Below are 21362 nucleotides of genomic sequence, written 5' to 3'. Positions count from 1 at the left end.
CAAAGTTAGGTAGGAGGGGGCAAGTTGATTGAGTGCTTTAAAGTCAAATGACTTGCCCGAGACCAAATAACAGGCCAGAGGCTGCCTGATCAGTTTCTCTTGCATTTACCAACCATTGTTTTTGGCATTTTAATCGATTCCATTCTTATTAGTAGTAGAATTATCTGTATTATTTTCCTTCTTCAGATGATCCCTTAGCTTAGCTCCCAACTCGGTACTGCTCAGAGAAACACAACTCTTTAAGAGCAGTTTTCTCAAAGCAACGTGGCCCCGTTCCAACCCAAATAAAGTGGAGGTGGGGGCAGAGAAATTAGGTTGAAAAAGAACATTTATACCGTTTTCTCCCTGGCCGACACGAAGACCTAACTCTCAAGTTTAGTCTTCAGCTGTAAATTTATCACGGTTTTTCTACGCAGGGCCTGAGAAGTTGGGAGCTTCAAGGCCTGAGAAGTTGGAAGCTTCAAGGCACATCTGCTTTTTCTGGAACTTCTGAATGCAGGAGATGAATTAAGTAGTATTTTTTGGGTACCTAAATGCGTGCAGAGCACTCAACAAAGAACCTGGGAGAGGACATAAGACAAAGGCACCCTCTCTGCCTGTCAGAATCTTACAATCTGTCTAGGGAGACAGTGCATAAAATAATTTACAAATAGGAAGAAGGCCTCAAATTATGTGTACTTTGGATTCTCTTTCACCTCCGAGCTCTATGCTGGTTTCCCGGGGACACCAACACCCAGATGTGGCCTGTGTTTGGAATGTGGAACTTCAGGAGGCAGCCAAGTCAGAGCGGGAAACTTGTTTGAGTTTGTTTTTACCTTTTTTATGGTATTTGTTAAGCGCTTACTAAGTGCCAGGCACTGTACTAAGCAGCAGGCATGGGGATAAGGCACAGGTCTGGGAGTCAGAAGGTCATGGGCTCATTCATTCATTCATTCAATAGTATTTATTGAGCGCTTACTATGTGCAGAGCACTGTACTAAGCGCTTGGAATATACAATTCGGCAACAGATAGAGACAATCCCTGCCCAGTGTTGGGCTTACAGTCCCAGCTCCGCCACATGTCTGCTGTGTGACCTTGGACAGGTCACTTCACTTCTCTTTGCCTCAGTTACGTCATATGTCAAGTGGGGATTGGGACTATGAGTCCCACGTGGGGCAGGGACTGTGTCCAACCCGATTTCCTTGTATCCACCCCAGCGCTTAGTACAGCGCTTGGTACCTAGTAAGCATTTAACAGATACCACAATTATTATTATTACTCAGCATTAAGGTAGGTACAAGCTAATGAGGTAAACACAGTCCATGCCCCAAATGGGGCGTGCACTCTTCACCCCCATTTTACAGATGAGGTCACTGAGGCCCAGAGAAGTGAAGTGACTTGCCAGAGGTCACACAGCAGACAAGTGGCAGAGCCAGGATTAGAACCCATGACTTCTTGACTCCCAGGCCAGTGTTCAGTTGAGCCTCACCCTTAATGTGCAATTTTGGTTGGAGTCAGTATTCCCAAAGTTTACAACATAGGGGCCCATTTGGGAGGTTAGTACCCAGAACTCACCTCTCAAAACAAACACAGATGAGCAGTAAATATAAAGTCTTTTCCATACGCTGCCACCCCACATCTCTTTTCAGCCGCCCGTTCGTTTCTGGAGTGGAATTCTTCTTATTTTGATCAATATCTTATGTGAATTGCTGTTTCCACTCCTTGCTGTTAAAAGCTTTGTGGGCCCTTAAAAGTTGCCCGAGCAGCATGAACCAATTTTAAGAAAACTAAACTCTTCATGGTTTGAGCCTTTTCCTTCTGATAATGTATGTGGTGCGTCTGTGACCCTCAGACATTTGTAATCACACTGATATTATTGATTGGGTGTCCAGTAGGGGCAATGTACACTGTATTAGGTGCTCGAGAAAGGTCAGCAGATGGAAGGAACACATTACCTGCCCTCGGGAGCTTTCGAGAAGCAGCACGACCTAGTGGATAGAGCTATTCGTTCATTCAATAGTATTTATTGAGCGCTTACTATGTGCAGAGCACTGTACTAAGCGCTTGGAATATACAAATCGGCAATAGATAGAGACAGTCCCTGCCCTTTGACTGGCTTACAGTCTAATCGGGGGCTAATCTATCCATGGGCCTGGGAGTCAGGCGGTCATGGGTTCTAACTAATGCGCCACTTGGTCTGCCTTGTAACCTTGGGCAGGCCACTTCACTTCTCTGTGCCTCAGTTCCCTCATCTGTAAAATGGGGATTAAGACTGTGAGCCCTATGTGGGACAGGGACTGTGTCCAACCCGATTAGCTTGTATCTACCCCAGCTCTTAGAACAGTGCCTGGAACCTAGTGAGTGCTTAACAATTACTGTAATTATTTATTATCATCATTATTATTATTATTATTATTAGATTCAATTGGGGGGGAACAAACATAAAATACTGTAGGAATAGAGTGATTAGAATAAATCATCCAACATGCGTTTGAATATCTATTTCTACACAGATGCTGAGGATGAATAAATACGTAAAAGCCACAGGTTTCTACTGGGTTAATACAACTAGGTATTTTTTTTTACTGGTATTTGTTAAGTGTTTACTATGTACCACGCATTATACTAAGCGCTGGGGTAGATACCAGTTTGGACACCATCCACGTCCCACATGGGGCTCATATTCTTAAACCCCATTTTACAGATGAGGTAACTGAGACACAGAGAAGTGAAGTGATCTGCCCAAAGTCACTCAGCAGACAAGTGGTGGAGCTGGAATTAGAAGCCAGGTCCTTCTGACTCCCAGGCCCATACTCTACCCACTAGGCCACGCTGCTTCCCTGTGTTTGGCATATAGTAAGTGCTTAAATAGTTCCTTTATTGCAACCCAGAATTTATTTTAATGCTTCTCTCCACCTCTAGTTTGTCAGCTCCTTCTGGGCTGGGAATACGTCTACCATCTTTGTTGCCTTGTACTTTCCTTAGTGCTTACTTAATACACAGAGTAGGAGTCCAGTAAATACCAGTGATTGGTTAATGGAGCTTGGCCTCTCACTGTGATGTGCGAAACTGTTTTTCCATGAGTAGTATTTGTTGAGCATCTATGGCATGCTGTATTCTATACCTAGTGCTTAGGAATGTATTCTAGAGATAATAGATATGATCCCTGCCTTCAGAAAGCTTACAGTCTAGCAGAGGAGACAGATATTGTAACAATTTACAGGTAGGAGGAAAGAAAGGTAGATATATACATGAGCTAGTGCTTAAGTAATGATAAAAATAATAATAATGACAGTATATGTTAAGTGCTAATTCTGTGTCAAGCACTGTCCTAGGTGCAAGGGTAAATACAAGCTAATCAGGTCGGACACAGTCCTTGCCCCACATGGGGCTCGCAATCTTAATCCTCATTTTACAGATGAGGTAACTGAAACATAGAGGAGTTAAGTGACTTGCCCACGGTCACACAGCATTCAAGTGGCAGAGCAGGGATTAGAACCCAGGGTGTGAGCGTGTAAGATACATCCAGAAATGCTGTAATGGAGTCCACCACCCCCTGCCCTATACACCTCCTTTGGAAGGAATGCCGGAATAAATGGCAATTCTCCAGAATCTCCAAAACCTTTTTGATACGTGAACACCCAACTCCCAAGTCTTGGTCCCCAGCCTGATTTTCTTCTTTCTCCCTTTCAAGTTCTTGGCTCAGGATAAAGTGCAATAAAGTCATTTGCCCGATGCTAATCCCCAGTGGCCCTGACCTGTCACACAGATCTTACCGATCCCCGAGGCCGGTTCTGCTTTGTCACAAGCCATTTTCGGCGATGTGGGACTATACAGTTCAGGGCCGCGCAGATGTTTTCCAGATTGTGGGCTCGGCAGTTTTTGACTCACTTTGTCAGCAGCTTTCCTCCGAAGTTCAGAGACTGCCCGCTGCAGGGTAATTTGTCTTCGAGCCATTCCTTCGGACCCAAATCGAACATCACGGCAAGTTTGAAAACCCCTCGGTGGAGTTTGAAGCTTTCTGGAAGAGCGATTCTGCTGGCGGAGAGCTTTTCAAGATGGGCTTGCGCTCATGGGCTTCCAATCCAAACTTCAACACGAAATTGTTTATGGAAAGTCTTTTCGCTATCCTTAATCAGTTAGATTCAACTAGGGAATAAATTCCTCTTAGGGAGAAAGCTCTTGGAAATTGCGGGAACTGGGGGAGAGTTAGTAAATGACTGCTTCAGGGTGATAGTGATGTCCTTGGGGCCAAAGAGCATCCAAGCAGTTTCCAAACAATAACAATTCAGATTTATCAATCGATTATTACTTGCTAAGTACTGAGTAGTTACAAGATAATCAGTTCAGACCTAGCCCCTGTTCCACTCAGAGCTCCACTGTCTAAAGTGTAAGGAGAGAAGGGATCTTATCGCTGTATTTCAGATGAGGAAATTGACGCTCAAAAAGCTGGATGTTGACACCCCCTCTAGACTGTCAGCTCATTACGGGCAGGAAACGTGTCTACTAATTCTGTTGTACTCTCCTAATCGCTTAGTATAGTGTTCTGCTCGTAGTAAGCACTCAATAAGTATTTTGATTGATTGATTGACTGACCTTTAAGGCTTGAGGTACACTGAGGGTCACTGATTGAAAGTACATATTTATTGAGTGCTTACTGTGTGCAGACCACTGTACTGAGCACTTGCGAGGGTACAATATAACAGACACATCAATCAATCAGTGGTATCTATTGAGTGTTTACCAGTGCAGAGCAGTGGTATTTATTGAGTACTTAGGAGAGTACAACAGAACAGAGTTGGTAGACACACTCCCTGCCCACAATGAATTTATAGTCTAGAGGGAACACCATGTGGTTCTGGGGAGAAGAGTTACATGGGCCTGCCTTCAAACCCAAACCCTCAGGCACTTATCTCTGCCCCAATTCCAACCCAGGAAATTAGATTCCTCCCACCTCAAACACCCCTTTCCTTTAGCTTCTTCCTGCCTTACCTCAACCATGGCCTGGTGAATAGAGCACAGGCCTGGGAGTCAGAAGGACCTGGGTTCTAATCCCGGCTCCACCACGTCTCTGCTGTGTGACCTTGAGCAAGTCACTTCACTTTTCTGGCCCTCACTTTCTTCATCTGTAAAATGGGGGTTAAGACTGTGAGCCCTGTGTGGGACAGAAACTGTTCAATCTGATAAACTTGTATCTTCCCCAGCACTTAGTACAATGCCTGGCACATAGTAAGCGCTTAACAGATACCACAAAAGAAAGCAAACAAACAAAAAAACCTACCCTCCTCTCAGAGCTAACCCGGAGGGAACGAGCAGAGACAGAAAGAACAGCAAGGGGCGAGATGGTTGGAAAAGTTTGGGGCGAATATGGCAGCCTCAAGCATCAGCTTCTAAGCGATGCCCAAGTGAATGTCCCCCGTTGGTCTGGGATCACCAGTGAAATGGACAGAGGAGAACAGTGAGAGAGAGATGTTCACAGTGACTTGCCCAAGGTCACAGAGCAGGCCACTGCATAGGTGAGACTACATCACATTTGTGTTCTAACTCCTAGTTTCCTGCTCTTTTTACTAGACCTCGCTGCCTCGCTAGTTTAATGAATCCAGTTTGCTCTGAGAGAGGAGCTTGTACACTGAGATAATCTCTTGGGATCTATAGCTGCTGGAATGTTTCTTTTCAGAATTCATGTTGCTATAGGATAGTGCATTGTCTTTACCCATGAGGGGCTTGAGTGGAAATATAGAAGGTATAGGATCTCCTTCATGCCAAAGAAAGCACATTTTCAAACCTCTGTTTCTTCTGACTTCACATTCTAAGACCCTGCAGTAGTTTAACCCATTTGTGAGCCCCAACTCACTGAGATGTAGGCAAATTATTTTACTGTGAAATCAGAACACTTCACTTAGAGAAGTGATCCTTTAAATCGGTAGCAAATTTTATTCCTGCTTTCTTTCCTTAGAGAAAGCACGGGGACAATGAAATGACAGATTTCCCATTTTCTAGGAAAGGAAACTGACTTTCTAACAAAGGTGGGAATTTCCATTCAAATGCCCCAGACAAGGGAGACTTCAGCTGTAAAGCTAAAAACAGTAAAACCCACGCTCATGGGAATTTTAAGTAGAATTTCAATACTTTGGATAGGACCTACCTTTTCCTCATTCCAGCTGATTTTCTATTCAGCCCTAGTACACTGTCATCGCCCAAGAAATGGCTAATGAAACCATGATAAAGTCCCTGGTTTATTGCCCAATCTTCATTTGTCAGTGCTCCAAAAACTTAAAAAATGCACCTTACTACAATAACTTTCTCCCAGAAATAACAAGTCAGTGACAGGGAAGTGGATGAGTCAGATAATGCCAAAGCTACGGTTTATTTTGGATCACCTTGATTAGTTGTGAAGTATGTGTTTTGTAGCCTCGGTGAACCAATTGGTTTTAAGACCTTAGAAGTAGAAAGTGTACAGGACCAATATAGTATAAACTAATTATAGGCCTTGTCACTCTTCCCTTTTGCCATTTCAAACATTACCACATTGTTCAGTTTGATTATTTCCCTTGGCATGAAGACATTAAGTTCGTTGTGCTCGTTTGCATATCCCCAAAGTAATCAGGAAGCCCTGAGCCAAGTTTGGCCAAGTTTGAGGGATTTAAGCTTCTTACAGGTTTGTTCTTCTACAGACCAAGATACTTGCTCCTAATTCCTCCCATTTGCAATTAAAAGGAATTTTGGGAATAAATCCCCTGCACTGGTGAGAGAACAATAGATCCCTTTGTTCCCACAACAGGTTTAATCTTCCATTTTCTCTTGGAACGCAAATCCGGGGTGGGAGAAATAATTAGCTTTGCATTAGTGCTAAATTAGCCCGCTTCCTTTGGCGACTACCTGCTGCACGAGACCCAAATGCAGAATTTGGAATTTCTTTTCCAGGGAATCTAGGGCTTCAGAGAGTGGGGATGGGCAGGTATTGTGGGATGTGGACTCGGTGAGAGCTGGGTAATGTATTTTCCTGAAATATCTTGGCAGCTCTTCCTGGGTCACATCTTAGGCTGGTAACCGACAGCAACCAAGGCAGACTCTCCAAGTATCAGGCACTCAGTTCCCCTTGAACAGCTGCTCCATGAAGGTGTAATCTCTCTGTAGGCAGGGCATCAATCAGTCAGTCAGTCAATCAAGGATATTTACTGTGTGCTGAGCTTAGGTCTTGGGGGAGTTCAGTGCAATAATGCACCAGGATCTTACAATGTAGAGGGGGAGACAGTCATTAAAATAAATTATTTATATTTACCTAAGTGCTGTGCGACTAAGGGTGGCCTGCAAATCAAGTGTTTAAAGGGTACGGATCCAACTGTGCAGACGAGGCGAAAGGGAAAGAGAGTAGAGGAAATGAGGGTTTCACCAGTGAAGGCATCTTGGAAGAGATGTGATTTTAATAAAGCTTTGAAGGCGGGGAGAGTGGTGGTCAGTCATATATGAAAGGGGAGAGAGTTCCAGGCCAGGAGGAGGATGTGGGTGAGGATCATAGACTTAAAGTCAAAGTAGGAGGGAGAAGAGTGAAGCAGCGTGGCTTAGTGGAAAGAGCCTGGGCTTGGGAGTCGGAGGTTGTGTGTTCTAATCCTGAGTCCACCACTTGTCAGCCATGTGACTTTGGGCAAGTCACTTCACTTCTCTGTGCCTCAATTACCTCATCTGTAAAATGGGGATCAAGAATGTGAGTCCAAGTGGGACAACCTGTTAACCTTGTATCTATCCTAGCACTTAGAACAGTGCTTGGCACATAGTAAGCACTTAACAAATGCCATCATCATTATTGTTATTAATAATAATACCAACAGGTATTGAATTCCCATTTGACAGGTGAGGGAACTGAGGTATAGAGAAGTGAAGTGACTCGCCAACATCACAAAGCAGACAAGTGGCAGACCCAGGATTAGAACACAGGTCCTTCTGACTCCCAGGCCTGTGCTGTATTTATTAGGCCGTGCTGATTCTCTTTGTTAATGGCTTCCTATGTGCCCATAATAATAATAATAATGTTGGTATTTGTTAAGCACTTACTATGTGCTGAGCACTGTTCTAAGAGCTGGGGTAGATACAGGGTAATCGGGCTGTCCCACGTGAGGCTCATAGTCTTCATCCCCATTTGACAGATGAAGTAACTGAGCTACAGAGAAGTCAAGTGACTTGCCCAAAGTCACACAGCTGACAGGTGGCAGAACCGGGATTAGAACCCATGACCTCCGACTCCTAAGCCCGTGGAGCCAAGCATTCCTAAACCAAGCATTGTACTAAGCACTGGAGTAGATACGACATAATTCGGTCCCACCATGTCCATGTAGGATGAAAAGCGTACATCACAATGTACCATGTAAATGAAAATCCTTTACAAATGAAGGAACCGAGACCCAGAGAAGTGAGGTGACCTTCGGCTGGGATTAGAAACCCAGGTCCTCTGACTCCCAGACCTGTGCCTTCTCCACTAGGCTACCCAGCTTCACAACCCATGTTCTCTGCCCTTTAGGGATTACAATATGAAGGGATAGTGGATCAAATCCCTGTTTCAAGTGATGATATACTTTCTAAACAGGACCAAAAGGTGTTTATTGGGTGCCTACTGTATGCAGAGCACTGCTCTAAATGCTTGGGAGGGTGCAGGAGAAATGAATGCAGTAGAACCACGGAAGGCACAAAGATCCATTTCCCTGTGTGAAAAGAGGCTCAGGCTCAGTGCTATAAGGTGTTCAGATCACTTGAACCGCTGGAGCCACGTGAAACCATTTGCAAAGAATCTTGTGCAGATTTGGCACTGAATCAATCATTCGGGAGATTGCCCAGGGTACTCTTGAGACTAGATCCCCCTGAAATAGGAACGTAACCTTCGGCCTCCATTCGGTGGGTGCGGTTGCGATTCTGGTGATGAAAACCTGGAAGCCCAAAGATTAAATTGGGAGGAAGACCTCTCCAGGAGGTGCTTGAGATTTTCAGCTGTTCCTCCCGGCCAGAACTGAGCTGGGGAAAGGCCAATATCCATACCCCGTCCGTGTATAGGCCCATTCATGGGGTGCTGAGTGTTAACTGTGTTGCTTGAAAAGTAGAAGTGTAGAACATTCTCTGGGGAGTCCGTTACCCAAGGAGTGATGTCAAAGGGCGAGAGAACAGAGTGTGGCAACCCACTGGACAGTTAGGAGTGAGAAACTTCCATTTCACACACCGATAAGTTTGTTATGGGCAGGGAACAGGCCTGCTAATTCTGCTGTATTGCATTCTCTTAAGCGCTTAGTACGGTGATCTGCACAGAGTAAGCGCTCAATAAATACCAGTCAATTGTATTTATTGAGCGCTTTGTGCAGAGTACTGTACTCAGCATTTGAGAGAGTACAATATAACAATAAGCAGACGTATTACCTGCCCACAGAGGACTTACAGTCAAGAGCGAGAGACAACATTAATATTGATTCATTCGTTCATTCAGTCGTATTTATTGTGTGCTTACTGAGTGCAGAGCACTGTACTAAGTGCTTGGGAGAGTACAGTATAACAACAAACAGACACATTCCTGCCCACACCGAGCTCACAGTCTAGAGGGGGAGATAGACATTAATATAAACTAAAAATAAATAAATAAATTATAGATACACATGGATATATGCTGTATATATTGTTACTCTCCCAAGCGCTTAGTACAGTGCTCTGCACATAGTAAGTGCTCAATAAATGCCATCATTTGAGTGATTGATTGATAGTCCATTTCAGCCTGTGTAACCTTTGTGTCTTTTTTTTAATTTTATTTTTGCAACAGATTCCAAGGAGTCCAAGGAGAAGAATAAAATGGAAATCCTCTACATACTAGTGCCCAGTGTGGCTATTCCCTTGGCCATAGCCCTGCTGTTTTTCTTCATCTGCGTCTGCCGTAACAATCAGAAGGCATCCTCCCCGCCGGTTCAGAGGCAGCCCAAGCCTGTCAGAGGTCAAAACGTCGAGATGTCAATGCTGAATGCCTATAAACCAAAGGTAAACTCAGAGGTTAGATTTCTTTTTTCACCAATGGAATAATAATAATGATAATGGTACTTGTTGAGGGCTTACTCTTTGCCAAGCTCTGTTCTAAACTCTGGGGGGATACAAGTTAGTCAGGCTGGACACAGTCCCTATCCCACATGGGGTTCATACTCTTAATCCCCATTTAACCGAGAAGTGCCTTGTTCAAAGTCACACAGCAAACATGTGGTGGAGCGGGGATTAGAACCAAGGTCCTTCTGACTCCCAGGACCACGCTTTATCCACTAAGCCACGTTGTATATCCATCTGTCTTTCTCTCTCTCTCTCTCTCTATATATATATATATATATGTGTGTGTGTGTGTGTCTACATATATACACACATATAGAGAAAGATGTTTCCCTCCCTTTCTACCTCTCTCTCTCTTTCCCTCCAGGAGCTGACACTGGCTTGTAGCCCCCCGAGATGGAAAGGCTCCCATCTCTTGGGCAGAGAAACATCCTGGGATTGAATTTGGTGGAAGAGAAGGCTTTGCTTTGAATTCAGTCACTGTTTGGGGTAGAAGGCTGCTGAAGTGGGTGCCCGAGTAAAGACAAACCCTGGGCTTTTGAGAGGGCTGAAGGGCTTCCTTAGTGGCTTTTAACAGGCTTGTTTGCTTAAGGACTTGGCTTTGATGATATGGATAGTACTTTTTTAGTGGCCAGATAAGAACCTGGAGAGAATTAAGATGGTGAAAAACCCCCAATTCTCAGAAGATTCATTTCAACAGGGGGCCCTTAGTGAAAACTATGGAGGCAGTAGGTGAGTAATAGTACTAAATGCTTACAGCAGGCAGAGTACTATGCTAAGAGGTGGAAGAGGAGACACAGGTGGGAATTTGACATGGTAGGGGCCCACAGTCTAAGAGGGGACTGTTTTTAAGTTGGTTTAAGGACAGTGTTTGAATAGATGGTTGGCTGGTGTGGACAATCAGTCAGCTCCTCCACCATCTCTTGCTTTCCTTACACTCAGGTGAGCCTCCTGACTAACAGGAAGGGCCACACAATCCATATTATTGTATGCTCCTCGAGGGGCAGGTCCGTGTCTTTTACTTTATACTGTCCAGCGTGCTGCACAAGGTAGACACCTGGTGCGGGGCTCTACACACAGTGCTTCACACACAGGTGTTGTTCAGTACAGTGCTCCTCACCCAGTAAGCCCTGAGTGTGATGTTCTACGAACAGTAGGGACTCTGAACCGTGCCCCAATTCACCCTCAGGAGGGTGTTCAAAACAGTGTTCTCCACAAAGGGACGATATTTACGGACGATGAGCTCAAGTGATGATGGCAAGTGTGATGTTGTATTTTAAAGTGAACGACCCAACTGCCCCAAACTAATCGGCATTTTGCAGAATCATTTTTTTTGTGTGCTATGTGTTAAGCGCTTACTATGTGCCAGACACTGTTCCAAGCACTGGGGTAGATCCAATCAGGTTGGACACAGTCCATGTTCCACATGAGGCTCACAGTCGTAACCCCCATTTTACAGAAGCACAGGGAAGTGAAGTGACTTACCCAAGGTCACAGCCAACAAGTGGCGGAGCTGGGACTAGAACCCAGGTCCTTCTGACTCCCAGGCTCGTGCTCTACCTACTAGGCCAAGATGCTCCTCTCTATTCCAAGTGCAGGATTCAGAGGAGGCTGTTGTAGCTACCCCAGTGCTTAGTACAGTGCCTGGCAAGAAGTGCTTAACAAATACCATCAAAAATAATAACAATAATGATAATATTTGCTGAGCGCCTGTCGTGTGCAGGGCACTATACTGTTTGGAAGAGTACAATAGAGATAGAAGACCCAATCCAAAGCATTGTACAAGTGCTTGGGAGAAAACACCAGGAAACCAGGCATGAGTTGTCTGCCCTCAAGAAGATAAAATTAAATGGGGGAGACAGACAAAATGATTCAGAAATAGAGGGTGCATGAGGAAGTACAAGGACAATAGCACGAAGAAGTTCCAGTAGGGTAGGATGAATTAGCTGAATTAAGTCATTGATGAACACGGTGGCTGTTGGCTTGACATGACTTGGAGTACTGTCGGTTAATCGCGGAAGTGGACTTTTTAAGAGAGCTAAGAAATGGGTGCAGTTGTGGTCTGGTGGATAGGTAGAAACCTCAGCGGGAGGCGAACCCTAAAAGACTGTGACTCTAGGTGCCATACATGGTGGACACTGACCAATTTTCCCTGGAAACAAAGGAAATGGGCTTATGACTATGTCAACCAGGAACAAAGTCAGAAGGACATTAAGGAAGCAAGTCTTTCCAAGGGAATTCACTGGAACAATGAATCGGGGGGGGGGGGGGGGGGGAGAGAAGGCTCCATTGCTATGAATCATTAAACTAGCCCCTAGTCAATCAGTCAGGCCACCAGTGGGATTTACTGGGGGGTTAATAATAATAATAATAATAATGTTGGTATTTGTTAAGCGCTTACTATGTGCAGAGCACTGTTCTAAGCGCTGGGGTAGACACAGGGGAATCAGGTTGTCCCACGTGGGACTCACAGTCTTCATCCCCATTTTACAGATGAGGTAACTGAGGCACAGAGAAGTTAAGTGACTTGCCCACAGTCACACAGCTGACAAGTGGCAGAGCCAGGATTCGAACCCATGACCTCTGACTCCAGAGCCCGGGCTCTTTCCACTGAGCCACGGGGTTTATTGTGTTCAGAGCACTGTACTAAGCACTTGGGAAAGTACAGTTGAGTTGGTAGACATGATCCCGGCCTTCAAAGAGTGTACGATCTAGTGGGGGAGAGGGCAGGGCCTGTGACTTCTGCTTCTCCTGTACTCTCCCAGTGCTCTGAAAAAATTGTGCGATGCCCACAGTAGATGCTTAATACCGAGGACTGATTGATTGATAGTGAAGAAAATGGTTGGGCTATTCACTGACCTGGAGGCAGGGGCTAGGAACAGATGGACCACTTAATCCCTCCTAACTGCCATGATCCTCAGAAGCAAGTCAAACAGCTGTTGAAGTAGCTACAGTTGGATCTCTGTTCCATTTACTTGCCCCTGAGCCATTCGGGCCTGGCGGCAAACACTGACTTTGAGTAAACTGAAGCTTTAAAAATAGAATTTCCAGGATTTCAGAGATACAGCCGGCTAGGTACACGGGGTTCCCATTAAAGCCAGGGGCAGCAGGTTTATGTACATCCAGACCGAATTTGACCTCCAGTATTTACCTTATAAAAGAACTCTCCAGAAAATACACACTGCAGACTGCTGTAGAGAGAGATGGTTTATGAATGCGAATCACTTTCGCTTAAGAAAAGTGGGGCCAAACTCTCAGGGAGGTGGCAAAATGTTCAGTGATTTCCCCCTGAGCTGCGAAAGTGGAATAAATGTTCCATTGTGAAGGTCTGAAAGGCCCTTATCTCTTTGAGAAGGCAGACATGAGGTGCTGCAGCCCCTGAAAAAAGCCTTATCTTGAAGGTGGAATGGCGGGCAGGTGGTCTGTATCCTTTCAAAAGAGCTTCTGAGCTGGGCCTATTCAGTCCATCCATCAGTGGTATTTACTGAATGATTATGCAGAGCACCCTACGACACACTTGGGAGAGGACAATATCATAGAAATAGCAGACATGACTCGTTCTCTGCCCATGCCCACTCTAGAGGGCATAACAGACAATATGAATAAGTAATTTGTAATATATAATTTAAAAATATGTACAGAAGTGCTGTGGAGTTGGGTGGGATGAACATTCATTCATTCATTAAATTCAATCTTATTTATTGCACGGTTAACTAAGCGCTTGGAAGAGTACAATACAACAATAAACTGACACATTCCCTGCCCACGGGGAGTTTACGTATCCTATCATGTCATGAGAAGCAGTGTGGCCTAGTGGATAGAGCACAGGCCTGAGAGTCAGAAGGACCTACATTCTAATCCCAGCTCTGCCTCTTGTCTGCTGGGTGACCTCGGGCAAGTTACTTCACTTCTCCATTCCTCAGTTACCTCACCCATCCAATGGGGATTAAGATTGTGAGCCCCACGTGGGAAAGGGACCGTGTCCAATCTGATTACCTTGTCTCTACCCCAGCACCTAGAATAGTACCTGGAACATAGTAAGAGCTTAACAAATGCCATTAAAACCGTATCACCCTTCCAAGCTTTTTCATATAAAAATCAGTATTAAAAAAACACAAAGGAGAATAGGCGGGTTTCACAGCCACGGCCAAATAAACCAACGCCTCATCAATCCCGGCCTCACCTTCTCCCTGCAGCTCTTACACCTAGCTCAGGCAAAGGCTTATATAAACAGTGTCTTGGAGCAAATATCTGGAAGACAAGCAAACCCGGACTGTGCCCTGCCGGCCGGGGTTAGATTCTATATTGAGCAAATGTTTCTTTCTCTTTCCCCAAAAACCCTGTCTCTTAGACAGTGGTCCCACTGATGGATTCCATTCAGATGATTGAACTCACTGGAGGGGAAGGGAAGCAGGTGTCAACGAAGAATCAGCACAGCATTTGCATAAACCTTTCGGGATAATGGGAGTTTATGAACTGAGGTCAAGGGATCTAGTGGAGAGACCAGGTGTCGGAAGAGGGTGTTCTGCCACTGGCTCACTTTGAGACTGTGGGCAAGTTACCTGGAACCTCGCTGAGCCTCAGTTTCCTCATCTGTAAACTGGGGGTGAGCTACCCGCTCTCCCAATTGCACCGGGATGTTGTGAGGGCGAAATGGGGAAATGAATGTGAAAGCGTTTTGGGAAGAAAAGCCCAAATTCTCTACAGAACATTCATCGTTCTCCCACTATTTAGGGACTGAATTCCTTTGGAACCCAGTATTAGTAGTAGTAATTGTACTTGTTGTACTTGTTAAGCACTTATTATGTGCCAGGCACTGTACTAAGCACTGAGATGGATACAGGCAAACTGAGTTGGACACAGCTCCTGACCCACATGGGGCTCACAGTTTGAATCTCCATTTTACAGATAAGGTAACCAAGGCAGAGAGGAGTGAAGTGACTTGCCCAATGTGGTGCAGCAGACAAATGGTGGAACCAGGTTTAGAACCCATGATCTGACTCCCAGGCCCGGACTCTATCGACTATGCCATGCTGCTTCTTGAAGAAGGCAGTGGAAAGAACATAGGACTCACAGTCAAGAGACTTGGATTCTCAGACAGCTCAGCTGTGTGACCTTAGAAAAGTCACTTTTAACCTTTCTCTCTCTCTCCTCTTCTCCCCATCCATTGTCACTGGCCCTACCTCAAACAAAGGGGTCTTTTAGACAGTGAGCCCATTGTTAGGCTGGGATTGTCTCTCTCTGTTGCCAAATTGTATATTCCAAGTGCTTAGTAAAGTGCTCTGCACACATTAAGCGCTCAGTAAATACTAATGAATGAATGAATGAGTCACGTTGAGCCTAAGGAGTGTGAGACAGAGCCTTAAAGGCCACTGAAACCTGGGCTGGACCACTAGTGTTCCTCATGCCACTGACCAGAGAACAAGACCTTCAGAGCTTAAGCCAGCAGGGCATCTGGAGAGTACTTGTTCTCCCTCCTACTTAGACTCTGAGCCTCATGCAGGACAGAGACTGTCCAACCTGATCATCTTGTATCTACCCCAGTGCTTAGTACAGTGCTTGGCACATATAGGGTGAATGCTTAACAAATACTGGAATTATTATTATTATTGTTGTTATTATGAACCAGGGCTCCTAACAGATGTGTACATTTCCTGACTCCGGGGCAAATCACCACCCTCAGTCAGTCAGTCATATTTATTGAGTGCTTACTGTGTTCAGGGCAGAGTTTCCAATCCAAGATGTAAGAAGAATGTGTATCCCTTCGCCCATTTTATAGGTGAGAAAAGTGAGGCCCAGGGAGGACAGATCAGTCAGTCAGTCAATTGTATTTATTGAGCGCTTACTGTGTGCAGAACACTCTACTAAGCGTGGTGTAGGGCTGGGAGGGGGAAATGAATAAAGGGAGCAATTCAAGTTGACGCAGAAGGAAGTGGGAGAAGAGGAAAGGAGGGCTTAGTCAGGGAAGGCCTCTTGGAGGAGATGTGCCTTTAATAAGGCTTTGAAGTGGGGGAGAGTAATTGTCCTTGGATTTGAGATGGGAGGGTGTTCCAGGTCAGAGTCAGGACATGGGTGAGAGGTTGGCGGTGACACAGACGAGATCGAGGTACAGTGAGAAGGTCAGCATTAGAGGAGTGAAGTTTGCGGGCTGGGTAATAGTAGGAGAGTAGCGAGGTGAAGTAGGAGGGGGCAAGGTGATTGACTGCTTTTAAAGACAGTGGTAAGGAGTTTCTGTCTGATGCATAGGTGAATAGGCAACCACTGGCGGTTCTTGAAGAGTGAAGAGATATGGCCTGAACATTTTTGTAGAATAATGATCCGGGCAGCAGACAGTGCCAAAATCCCGAGAGTGGGTGGCAAGGGTGTGGTTAACTGGGATAGCCACCAGCCTCCAGTTTCAATCCCCCAACCTCTTCCTTTGCGAATCATCTTTCAGCAACGTTTGAACGCAAGCTGGCGCAGGTGAGAGTCAAGGATTCAATCCCTAGAGTAGGTAGGCTCCTATGGGAGCCAGCGCTAGCCCGTTAGGGCGAAGGGCAGTGTGGTACCCCAGAGCAGCAGAGTCAGGATGAAATAGTAGCCTTGGGCCTTCCACTGGGAGCCAGGTTGGTTGCCCCAGTGGTTGTCGTGACTGTTGGCCTCTGAACAGCCCTGCTTGGGGCTAAGGGCTAGGCCTCGACGAGCAACGTGGCCTAGTAGAGAAGCAGCACGGCCTAGTGGATAGAGCACGGGCCTGGGTTCTAATTCTGGCCTCACACTTTGTCTGCTATGTGACCTTGAACAAGTCACTTTACTGCTCCAGGCCTCAGTTCCCTTGTCTGTCAAATGGGGATTAAGAATGGAACCCCACGTGGGATGGGGACCGGTCCAATCTTGTTAGATCATATCTACCCCGGCACTTAGAACAGTGCTTGACACATAGTAAGTGCTTAACAAATGTTATCGTCATCATCAAGTCTAATTATCATCCATGTGCTTTTTCACAGCGCTTAGAACAGGGACTGTGTCCAATCCGATTTGCTTGATCCACCCCAGCCCTTAGTACATTGCCTGGCACATAGTAAGTACTTAACAAATACTATTATTAGTAGTAGTAGTACAGTGCTTTGCACCCAGTAGTCACTTAATAATTACTATTAAAAGTAACTAGTAACTCCAGGAGAGTTACCCTCTTAACTGTGAAGATCTCATGACATCACCCAGATTGACCTCTTATGACCTTTAACAGCCGCACAAGGAGTCATCCCCTGGGCTGGTGTGCAGTTTTCATTTTCGATCGCTTAATGGTATTCACTGAGCACTTACTATGTGCAAAACACTGTTCTAAGCGCTTGGGAGAGTAATAATAATAATAATGTTGGTATTTGTTAAGCGCTTACTATGTGCAGAGCACTGTTCTAAGCGCTGGGGTAGACACAAGGGAATCAGGTTGTCCCACATGGGGCTCACATTCTTAATCCCCATTTTACAGATGAGGTAACTGAGGCACAGAGAAGTGAAGTGACTTGCCCAAAGTCACACAGCTGACAAGTGGCAGAGCTGGGATTCGAACCCATGATCTCTGACTCCAAAGCCCGTGCTCTTTCCACTGAGCCATGCTGCTGAGTACCATACAACAGAATTAGCAGACACGTTGCCTGCCCATAAGGAGCTTACATAAAACACCCATCCTTTCCTCCCCAGTCTCTCAAGTTTATGTAGCAACTTATTGAGCACCCACTGAATGCAGTACACAATAGTAAATGTCCTGCCGTCTTAAAGAAAATTATTCATCCCAAATTCATTTGTCCTCCTGTACCAAGCAGCTGATATAGAAGAAGGATCCCAAATGAAGAAGCTGCAGAGTGGTCTAGTGGATAGAGCATGGGCCTGGGAGACAGAAGGTCCTGGGTTCTAGTCCTGGCTCTGCCACTTGTCTGCTGTGTGACCTGGGGCAAGTCGTTTAACTTCTCTGTGCCCCAGTTACCTCATGCGTAAAGTGGGGGTTAATATCGTGAGTCCTACGTGGAACATGGACTGTGTCCAACCTGATTAGCTTGTATCTTCCCCAGAACTTAGTACAGTGCCTAACAAACAGTAGGTGCTTAACGAATACCATAAAATTAAAAAACAGAACCTCCTCCTTTCTTTGCCCCTCACTGAGAATGCCATCTGGACTGGGACAACCAGAAGTTTTCAAACATCTCAAGGAGAAATGCCAACTCTGTTGTACTGTACTCTCTCAAGTGCTTAGGACAGTGCTCTGCATATAGTAAGTGCTCAAAAAATACCATTTTTCAAAAGTGCTATCAGAGAGCAGCACACCGTAGCCCCTGCCGGGTCAGCCTCTATTAAAGAAAGGCAGATGACTTGCAAACCATCCTGAGGTGGAGATGTGTTTACTTTTTTGAAAGAAAATGTCAACATTTAAACTGAAAGCCTGTTTCAGTTTGAAGGTACTTAATTGCCTTACGAATGTAGCAGACCGAGTCCATCTTGTCATTCAACTAATGGAACCAGCTGATGGAGAGATAGGAGATTCCGACCTCCTCCTGTCCATTTTCTCTTTGTACTTGGTTTACTTTGGCAGGATGCCCCATGTGGATTTTACACTTCTTTACATTTTGTACATCCCCGTGTGACAAATACTTGTCAAACAAAAACTAAACAGATTTATAACCCCTTAACTTGAAACGAAGCCAAAATTGAACTGCCAAAACTTTATGACTTCATTTTCTTTCATAGTTTTCCACTCCGTGGGTTCAAACAGGCCAGCCATGCTAGAGGTCAGTCAGAGGTCATTTCACTTTCATTACTAAAATATAATTTACAATATGCCAGACCTAAACAAGTTTAGCCTAAAGGATTTGTCTAATGTAAACCATCTGTTCCTCGACAATACAGCTAATTTCCTGCCATCACCATACAGTCTACTGACTGCTTGTTTAAATGCCTTTTTGATTTTTTTTTAACTAGGGCAGAATTTATGGTAAAATTTTAAACGGTTCGATAGTTAGGCATCATTTCGACCAAGTACCTTGAGGATTTGCTTAACTCAAATGAGCTCTCCTACTTGGTCCTCAAAGATTGCTCCTCTTGTCAGATCTTCTCTGAACTGCGGGAGAGGTACAGGTGTGGCAAGGGAAGATCCTTCTAGATCTCCATCTCAGCAGCCGAATAATATCGATCGGGACCACTTCTTTCTTTAATGGAATTTGTCAAGTTCTTACTATGTATGAAGTACTGTACTAAGCAGAGGAGTAAGTACAAGCTAATCGGATTTCATTTTCTTTTAAATGGTATTAAGCGCTTACTGTGTGCCAGAGTAAGTACAAGCTAATCAGGTTGGACTCAGTCCATCTTCCACATGGGGCTCACAGTCTTAATTCCCATTTTACAGATGAGGTCACTGAGGCACAGTGAAATAACTTGCCCAAGATCACTCAGCAATCAAGTGGCTGAACTGGGATTAGAACTCAGGTCCTTCTGACACCTAGGCCTGTGCTCTATCCATTCCACCACACTGCTTCTCTTAGGATCAGTAATCAGCCCGGCTCCATCTCTGGTCAGGTATGGGGAGGGGACAGGATGAAATCAGTCAGAAATCCTTGAAGAGAAGGACTCGAGCCCGTATTCCCTGTTGTTGGGTAGGGATTGTCTCTCTTTGTAACCAAATTGTACTTTCCAAGCTTACTCTGCACACAGTAAGCACTCAATAAATATGATCGAATGAATTAATTTATCAAATTGGGGCCCCACTCTCAGTCAGCGGGATACCCAGCTCTGCGACGGACCAATAGCGAGCTGCCTTTGGCCTCGGTTTCTGCAACTGTAACAAGGAAACCGTGACCCTTCCCAGAATGCGGAAGAAAGGCCAGTCACTTCCAAGCCACATCCTGAGGATGAAGAGGCTGCGAAGTAGAGATTCCGGTGTGCTTGGCCCTTAGAAGACCAGCATTTTTGTGGATTCGTTAGAACCAGCCTGGAAAGTGCGTGGACCAGAGTCCGCAGCATTCGGCAAAGCATATTGCCTTAGAACCTCACCAAGTTACTTCATTCAGTTATATTTATTGAGCACTTACTCTGTGCAGAGCAATCAGCTGTTCTCCTGGAAACTGGTTCCTGCAGGCAATCAGTTGAGGGCCCCGATATTGAGAAGGAGTGTGGCCCAGTGGATAGAGCACAGGTCTGGGAATCGGAAGGATCTGGTTTCTGTTCTGCCGCTTGTCTGCTGTGTGACCTTGGGCAAATCACTGAACTTCTCTGGGCACCTGTAAAATGGGGATTAAGACTGTGAGCACTATGTGGGATAGGGGACTGTGTCCAGCCCAATTACCTTGTATCTACACCAGTGCATACTGCAGCACCTGGCATGTAGTAAGAGCTTAACAAATACCACAATTATTAATTATTATTATTGAGGACCAGGGACCCTGTGCCTTCAGCTTGTTAGGATCGGCAACTGCTCATGGTGCCCAATGATGCCCTGCATTGGTTGGTGAAGACTTCTTCCCTCAGGTGAATAGTTGCTATAAGCAGTGAAACTTTAAAGGACTAGTCTCCGTTTGATTCCAGCCTCGCCTTGCTGAGCTCAAAGTTCCCCGATCGGTTCTCGCAACCCCCAGCCCAGTAGCCATTTGCATCGGCTGAAGGAGTCAGGATGGGATATTGTAGCCTAGTGGAAGGAGTGGGACTCGGAGCTAGGAGGTCTGGGATCTAACCCCAGACTGTGAGTTTGTTTGGTACTATATTGAACTCTCCCAGTAGTACAGCACTTCACACCCAGTAAGTGCTCAATAAATACGATTAATCATGATAATACTGTGTGACCTGGGGCAAATCGCTATGCCTGCGCCTCGGTTTCTTTCATCTGTAAAATGGGGATGCTTTCCCTGCCTCTCCTTACCTCAAAGGGAGTTTATGAGACTAAGATGAAGTAGCTGACCTAAAATGGGCTTTAGAAGAATAAAAGCGTGATTCAGCATCAGGGTTTCAGTATAGTCTGAGAACTGGTGTGAGCTGAAACCGTCTGAGTAAATGACATCACTCAGGGCCTGAGCATTAATGGAGGTGAGGGAGGGGGAATATCTATACCCACGACCAGGGCCCCCGTCAAAGTCAGGGCTACTTCTGTAATTAGGCCAAATGGGCAATAGCCCATTGAGAAGCAGTGTGGCCTAGTGGAAAGAGCACAGGCCTGGGAGTCAGAGGACCAGGGTTCTAACTGTGGATCTGCCAACCGCTCTGCTATTTGCTTGCTGTGTGCCCGGCAAGTCACTTGAAAATAATAATAATTATGGCATTTGTTAAGTGCTTACTATGTGCCAGACACTCTACTAAG

The 21362-nt window shown here is 45.4% G+C and overlaps 1 protein-coding gene across 1 annotated transcript in view; it reads left to right on the top strand.

The window, feature by feature from the left end:
• ROR1 (receptor tyrosine kinase like orphan receptor 1) overlaps positions 1-21362 on the top strand; it is a 261556-nt gene that overhangs the window by 234214 nt on the left and 5980 nt on the right. Inside the window, exon 8 of the mRNA XM_029046648.2 lies at positions 9774-9985. Within this exon, the coding sequence (XP_028902481.1) occupies positions 9774-9985 (212 nt within the window). The remainder of the gene's footprint in view (positions 1-9773; positions 9986-21362) is intronic.

This window comes from Ornithorhynchus anatinus, chromosome 18 (genome assembly GCF_004115215.2).
Source record: "Ornithorhynchus anatinus isolate Pmale09 chromosome 18, mOrnAna1.pri.v4, whole genome shotgun sequence".
Lineage (NCBI taxonomy): Eukaryota > Metazoa > Chordata > Mammalia > Monotremata > Ornithorhynchidae > Ornithorhynchus > Ornithorhynchus anatinus.
The sequence above is the reverse complement of the archived record's forward strand: the minus strand, read 5'-3'. Positions and strand labels throughout refer to the sequence as shown.